General features: G+C 42.3%; 1 protein-coding gene across 1 annotated transcript in view; it reads left to right on the top strand.

The window, feature by feature from the left end:
* ano5b (anoctamin 5b) overlaps positions 1–7568 on the top strand; it is a 33497-nt gene that overhangs the window by 19219 nt on the left and 6710 nt on the right. The window contains exons 3-8 of the mRNA XM_037695380.1: positions 1398–1502; positions 4155–4223; positions 4337–4621; positions 4706–4825; positions 6298–6413; positions 6498–6632. Coding sequence (XP_037551308.1) covers positions 1398–1502; positions 4155–4223; positions 4337–4621; positions 4706–4825; positions 6298–6413; positions 6498–6632 — 830 coding nt within the window. The remainder of the gene's footprint in view (positions 1–1397; positions 1503–4154; positions 4224–4336; positions 4622–4705; positions 4826–6297; positions 6414–6497; positions 6633–7568) is intronic.

Raw genomic sequence — 7568 nt, 5'->3', positions numbered from 1 at the left:
AACAAAGCAAATCAACAAAAAAATGTAGAAACGTTTCATCTCTCATCCGAGAGACGATGAGAGATGAAACGTTTCTACATTTTTTTGTTGATTTGCTTTGTTTTGTTTTTTTTGAATGTCCAGAGGACCAGATTGAACTTTTTTAGATTTTTCTACCTGGATTATTGAGCATGCATCAGGATATTTACTCATCATTAACTATAAAATATACATATACGTCACAATGTTTTCATTGTATTATTAAATTTTTATTTAATTTTCTTAGTGTGTTATTAAGGTAATGTGGTGGGGCGGCGGCGTAGCGCCCTCTACTGGCCAGTTAGCACTGGTGTGAAGAGTTAGTAAAGTTCAAGGCTGCTGAGAGAAGCTCTTTGTGAGTGTGTTGGTGACGGACACGAGGCTCCCGAGGACACTGGAAACCTTCTTGATGATGTTCCTCGCCTGCTCTCGGCTGTGCTGAGTGAAGTGCTGCGTTGGGCAGTTTCTCCACCTGCTGGAGCACCTTCTGCTCAGAGCAGCTGCTGCACCACACTCAGGTGACGTTTGTGAGAAGTGATCAAGTCCGGCCTCGGTGAGACGTTTTTAAGGCTCTTTAGGAAATGAAGACGCTGCTGCAGCTTTTTAACCTGAATTGAAATGTTACGTGAGGGATCCTCAGAGATGGGAGCAGCAGGAACTTGAAGCCAGACAGCCGTTCACGTAGGCGGGGGCCTGACTCCTGGCCCCCCTGAAGTCCACAAGGATCTCCTTGGGTTCATTAAGAACAAGACTGTTGTCCTTGCACCGTGAAGTCAGTTGTTTGTCAGTAATGTCGGAGAAAAAGACACAATTTACTTCATTTTGATTTGTATTAGCATCTTCTGCATTGTTCATAAAAGTCCAATTGGAAAGTAAAGACTGTGTTTGACAGAAATCTTGTGAGTATTAAACATGTTCAGAACAGATTTAAAGTTAAAAAAAGGAGCTATGAAGTTTTAATATGAGAAACATTTGTTTTAAGATAATCTGTGCGTCACAGTTTAAACTGAAATGTAAAAGTTTATTTAAACTTGTCAAACATGACTGTGCTCCATGGTGCGGCTGGGATTAAATATAATCCATCATTTCCTGTTTGATGTGGATTTTTCAGTCGTTTAGTTTGTTCTCCTCAGAGAAACATTTAATCGAAGACTTTTCAATCTTTACTGCGTGTATGAAAGTCAAAATACTCTCTAGTGTATCACATGTAGGGAGGAAAGAATCTTTTAATAAAGACTATAATAGTTCAAGTCTTTCAAAATGAGTTGAATTTATTTGTTGCTGGATTTATATCTGCTTGTTTGGATCTGATGTGCAGTGAAGAAGTTAAAAGCTCTGTCCTTTGATTTATTCACTTGTTTAATTGTTCTTTGATTCAGACGGACAGACTCCAGCCCAACAGAGACACGGTGTTCTTCAGGGACGGAGTGCGGAGGATAGACTTCGTCTTATCTTACGTCGACGATAAAGATGAAAGGAAACAGGTTAGTTGCATTTTCTACAAAAACACTGTGGGAATCCTTGTTGCTGAATGAGTCTTACTGAAAGCTGCTGAAAGACAGCAGGACATATATGAGGACAACAGGGCATGTATGAGGACAACAGGGCATGTATGAGGACAACAGGGCATGTATGAGGACAGTAGGACAGTGGTGAGATGTGCTGTAGGAAATTGGAGGTGGGAGTGCATCAAGGATCAGCTCTGAGCCCCTTCTTGTTTGCTCTGGTGATAGACCAACTAACAGAGGAGGTCAGACAGGAATCCCCGTGGACTATGATGTTTACAGATGACATTGTGATCTGTGGTGAGAACAGGGAACAGGTGGAAGAGAACTTGGAGAGGTGGAGGTATGCACTTGAAAGAAGAGGAATGAAAGTCAGTCGTAGTAAGACAGAGTCCATGTGTGTGAATGAGAGGGAGGAGGTGGAACAGTGAGGCTACAAGGAGCAGAGGTCACAAAGGTGCAGGACTTCAAGGACTTGGGGTCCACTGTCCAGGAACATGGGGAGTGTGGTAAAGAGGAGAAGAAGAGAGTCCAGACAGGATGGAGTGATGGAGAAAAGTTTCAGGAGTGATTTGTGACAAAAGGGTGTCAGCAAAGGTCAAAGGAAAAGTTTACAAGACAGTGGTGAGACCAGCTCTGTTGTATGGTCTGGAGACAGAGACATGGACAAAAAGACAGGAGACAGAACTGAAAGTGGCAGAAATGAAGATGTTGAAGTTCTTCTTAGGAGAGACAAGGATGGAGAAGATCAGGAATGAGATCATCAGAGGTACAGCACAGGTTGAACAACTGGGAGATAAAGTTAGAGAGGACACACTGAGATGGTCTGGACATGTCCAGAGGAGGGACAGTGGGTTGGACATGTCCAGAGGAGGGACAGTGGGTATATTGTAAGAAGGTTGTTAGAAATGCAGCTGCAGGAAAAAGACAGAGGAGATATATGGATGCAGTTAAAGAGGACATGGAGGTAGATTAATTCAATCCAGTTTATTTATAAAGCGCCAAATCTCAACCAAGTTGTCTCAGGGACTTTACAGGAACATTCACATAAAATTAGTAAAGTTCTCTATCTAAGGAATCCAGCAGACAAGATGAATCTTGGCTTCGTTGCAGTCTCCCATCCTGAGCAAGCACAGTGGAGACAGTGGAAAGAAAAACTCCCTTTAACAGGAAGAAACCTCCAGCAGAACCAGGATCAGGACAAGAGACCATCTGCTTTGACCGGCTGGTTGAGAGGACAGGAAGGAGAGACAGACCAACACAGAATGGTAGGTCCAGGTATAGGTCCAGGTCCAGATATAGGTCCAGGTCCAGATATAGGTCCAGGTCCAGATATAGGTCCAGGTGTACATGAAAGACAAAACACATGTTAAGGATAGAAAAAATAATTACAAATACAAACAGGTTGAGCAGAGTAAGTAAAGACAGCAGCAGAGAGAAAAGTGTGGTCAGTTTGTCCTCCAGCAGTCTAAGCCTATAGCAGCAGAACTAAGGGACAGCTCAGGAAACCCAAGCCGACCCTAACTATAGGATTTATCAAAAAGGAAAGTCTTCAGCCTAGTTTTAAAACTGGACAATGTGTCAGCCTCATGGACAGAGATTGGAAGTTGGTTCCACAAGTTGGAGTGAGGACAGAGTGAGATGAAGTAGGATGAATCACTGTGGAGACTCCTGAAATGGGAAAAGAAGAAGAAGCTGACTTCCTTGACTAAACATTTTACTACTTGGTATTTCATAATGTCCTGTGTGTAAATGTGTTGTATTAAAATTTGATTAAATTGACCGTAATCAGATTTAATCCAAACCTGTTTTTGATTGATGAAGACGTTTTGTACAGTTCCATGAAATAACTTTTCTTGTGAATTAGTCCTATATCAATTATCAATAAACTGAAATTAATTTTGAAACATTCAGACATAAAAAGCCCCCAAACTGAATCTGTCTCTTTAAGAAATCACAAAGAACCTTCTTTGAAACTTGTTGTTTTTTTAGGTGTGATTACAAAAGGTTTCCAGAAATACGTGTGTGACAGCAAATATTAATTATTTTACAGCAACAAGAGCAAAAATTAAAAAATATGATATTACTGTAGGAGCAGCACGGTGGCGCAACGTAGCGCTGCTGCCTCTCTGCAAGAAGGTTGCCAGTTCAAATCCCGGTCCATGGTCCTTTCTGGGTGGAGTTTGCATGTTCTCTCCGTGCTGCGTGGGTTTTCTCCAGGTACTCCGGTTTCCTCCCACAGACCAAAAACATGCATGTTAGACTGGTTGGTGACTCTAAATTGTCCCGAGGTGAGAGAGAGAGAATGCTTGTTTGTCTCGTTTGTCTCTGTGTGTCCCTGTGATGGACTGGAGACCTGTCCAGGGTGTCCCCGCCCCACACACAGTGATTGCTGGACATGGGCACCGGTGACCCCCGTGACCCAAAATGGAAGAAGCGGGTAAAGATAATGGATGGATGGATGGATGGTTGGATGGTTGGATGGATGTTACTGTAAGACTAAGAAAATCTTATCTTCAAAAATCTGCATTGGTTAGATTTTGTGGAACTTTTAGGCAATTTAAAAATAGTTTCTCAGCTCAGGCTTTGGAGGTCTGGGGTCTCAGATGTTTGTGGTTTTGTTTGTTTCAGGAGCGGAGGAAGGAATTTGAGGCCAACCTTGAAAAGTCAGGTCTGGAGCTGGAGACAGAAGACAAGGCGGTGAGAGAAGCAGCCACAGCGTGCTGCTGCCATCTGGTGGTTTGATGATGAGGTACATCATTTCCTGCAGAACCTTGACTTCAAAGGTTTTTTTACATCATATTTTTAATCAGGACTCCAAAGACCAAAAAACATATTTCTTGAAGATCCATGCTCCGTGGGATGTCCTCGCCACCTACGCCGACGTCTTGAAGATCAAAGTTCCCTTCAAAGAGAGCGACTTCCCTCACGGTCGAGAGGCCCCGCTCAACTGGATCTCACATCCTTTCCGCCTGCCGGACCACATCATGAACCCACAGCCAGATTATTTCACCTACCACTTCGAAAAAAACAAGGTGGACTTCTTCCTCATCCGCGACAAAGAGACTTTCTTTCCACCATCAACAAGAAACAGAATCGTAAGAATCTAATGAACAACACGCAGCTGTGAGTCAAAATGAAAAAATCAAATTAAAACGTATCAAATGTGTTCTTGTTCTGAGGTGTTCTACATCCTGGCTCGTTGTCCGTACTACAGTGAAGGTCGGCAAGACAGAGAGAAGACGGGAATCAAGCGATTACTCAGCAACGGGACGTACACGGCTGCCTTCCCTCTCCACGATGTACGTCAGTCGGTCAGAATGAGAAGTTTTGCTTCCACGTTTCAGTTCAGTTTCTTTATGTTGTGCCAGATCACAACAGAAGTCGTTTCACGGCACCGGACATTTCATAGAAACATAGATACATACAAAGTCAGTTAATAACACTATTTATCTAAGGAGCCAACAGACTGCTTTGAGTTTTCACCTCATCACAGTCTCCCATCCTGAGCGAGCACAAAGGCAACAGTGGAAAGGAAAAACTCCCTTTTAACAGGAAGAAACCTCCAGCAGAACCAGGCTCAGGACGAGCGGCTGGGGTTGAGAGGACAGGAAGTAGAAACACATTCACAATGGCAGGTCCAAGATGGAGGGTCATCAGGTTTTCTCTAAAAGGAAAGACAAAATGACAGAAATCACATGTTAAAGGTTATAGGATAAGAAATAGGTCAGGAAACCAAGTCAATCCTAACTATAGGAAGATTTATCAAAAAGGAAAGTCTTAAACTGGACAATGTGTCAGCCTCACGGACAGAGATTGGAAGTTGGTTCCACAAGAGAGGAGCCTGAGAACTGAAAGATCTTCCTCCCATTCTGTTTTTGGAAACTCTAAGAACCACAAGTAAACCTGCAGTTTGAGAGTGAAGTGCTCTGTTAGCAAAATATGGAACAATAAGATCTGTAATATAAGATGGAGCTAGGTTGTTGAGAGCTTTGTAGGTTAGAAGTCAGATTTTGAATTCTATTCTGGATTTGACAGGGAGCCAATGGAGAGAAGCTAAAACTGGAGAGATATGATCTCTCCCAGTAACTCCAGTTAAGACTCTGGCAGCAGCATTTTGGATCAACTGAAGATGTTTTAAAGAAGTATTTGGACACCCAGATAATAAACCATTGCAATAGTCCAGTCTAGACGTGACAAATGCATGGACCAGTTTTTCTGCATCATCTTTAGATCAGATGTTTCTAATGTTAGTGATATTACGCAGGTGGAAGAAGGAGGTTCTAGTAACGTTTTTAATGTGGGGGATAAAAGACATGTCCTGATCAAAAATAACACCAAGATTTTTAACATTAGAGCTGGAGGACAGATTAATGCATCTAAGGAGGGAGAAAGACTGAAATGTTTGTGCCCTGTTCTTAACTCCAGGGGGAGAATGTTCTCCTGATTTTGTCTGATGCAGGATTGTGGCTCTCCAACAGTCCTGCATCTTGTTTGTTGAAGTTCATGTTGCATGGGAGCATATGTTGTTCTTGAACCTGTAGGTAATGTTCTGCATTTATGGTGCCTTCCTAGATGTGTTAGTTGCCCATGCAATAGGCACTAATGCACCCTCATACCATCAGAGAAGCTGGATTTGTACAGTGTACTGATAACAGGCAGATGCTCTGTTTCCTCTTTTCTTTCCAAAGACTGGTTGTTACTGTATTCTTGCTACACATTATTGGTTAAAGTTAATGTGCTATGTCTCAGTGTTCATGTTTCCTGTTTTCAGTGTCGATACTGGAAAAAATCGAGAAATGCAGAGTGTGAAAGTGAGCGCTTCAACCTGTACAACCATTGGGCGAGGTTTCTCTGCTTTTATAAACAGCAGCCTCTGAACCTCATCCGGTAATCTACCATCTTTATGTAATGGTTTCTGGTTTCCACACAACACGTTTTTACTTTCCTCTCTCTTGTATTTGTTTCCTGCAGGAAGTATTATGGAGAAAAGATTGGGATCTACTTCGCCTGGCTGGGCTTCTACACGGAGATGCTTTTCTTTGCAGCTCTCATGGGTCTTATATGTTTTACGTATGGAGTGCTGAGCTACGATGACAACATTTCAAGGTTAGCAGCACCAGGGATGTGAGAAAACTACAAGTTCCTTTTATAACAGTGCAGTGAGCGCTTAAGAGTTGTGTCACGGTGCGTCGCCAAAATTAAAATGCACAGCCTGGAAAAAGAAGATCAGCAGTAAAAAAACTGACCTCTTCCAAACTCTAAGATCCTGGATTGTTTTCTGCTGTTTTAGTCGGCAGCATTGAGACATCTATTAAAATGTCAGCTGTGTGCCAATTTTAAATCTAACATCAATTTACTTTACAAGTACTTGTCAAAATGTTTCAGCATGTCTTTGTTGTTCAATTAAAAGAGGTGGTCAGGTGCCGCATGGCCAACGGTTGGATTTAAAGCTGCTCTAAAGAGGGTTCCTATAGTTTAAATAATAAAATGAGTTTCAGTTGATTCAATTCAGTTTATTTCTGTAGCTTCAACATCCATCGTCTCAGGACACTGAACAGAAACATTCACACACATCATCAACGACAATCAATAAAGTTCTGTATCTGAGGAAACAGCAGATTGTTTGAATCTTCTCTTCATCACAGTCCCTCATCCTGAACAAGAACAGAGGAGACAGTGGAAAGAAAAACTCCCTTTAACAGGAAGAAGCCTCCAGCAGAACCAGGATCAGGACGAGCGACCATCTGCTTTGACCGGCTGGTTGAGAGGACAGGAAGGAGAGACAGACACAAAAGGACAGGTCCATGGGGTTTCTATGGTCCAGGTGTATTTTCTATGGTCCAGGTGTAGTTTCTATAGTCCAGGTGTGGTTTATATGGTCCACGTGTACTTTATATAGTCCACGTGTACTTTATATAGTCCAGGTGTACTTTCAATGGTCCAGGTGTGGTTTATATGGTCCAGGTGTACTTTCTATAGCCCAGGTGTACTTTCTATAGTCCAGGTATACTTTCAATGGTACAGGTGTACTTTCTATAGTTC

Source organism: Nematolebias whitei, chromosome 2 (assembly GCF_014905685.2).
Source record: "Nematolebias whitei isolate Nwh7 chromosome 2, NemWhi1, whole genome shotgun sequence".
Lineage (NCBI taxonomy): Eukaryota > Metazoa > Chordata > Actinopteri > Cyprinodontiformes > Rivulidae > Nematolebias > Nematolebias whitei.
The sequence above is the reverse complement of the archived record's forward strand: the minus strand, read 5'-3'. Positions and strand labels throughout refer to the sequence as shown.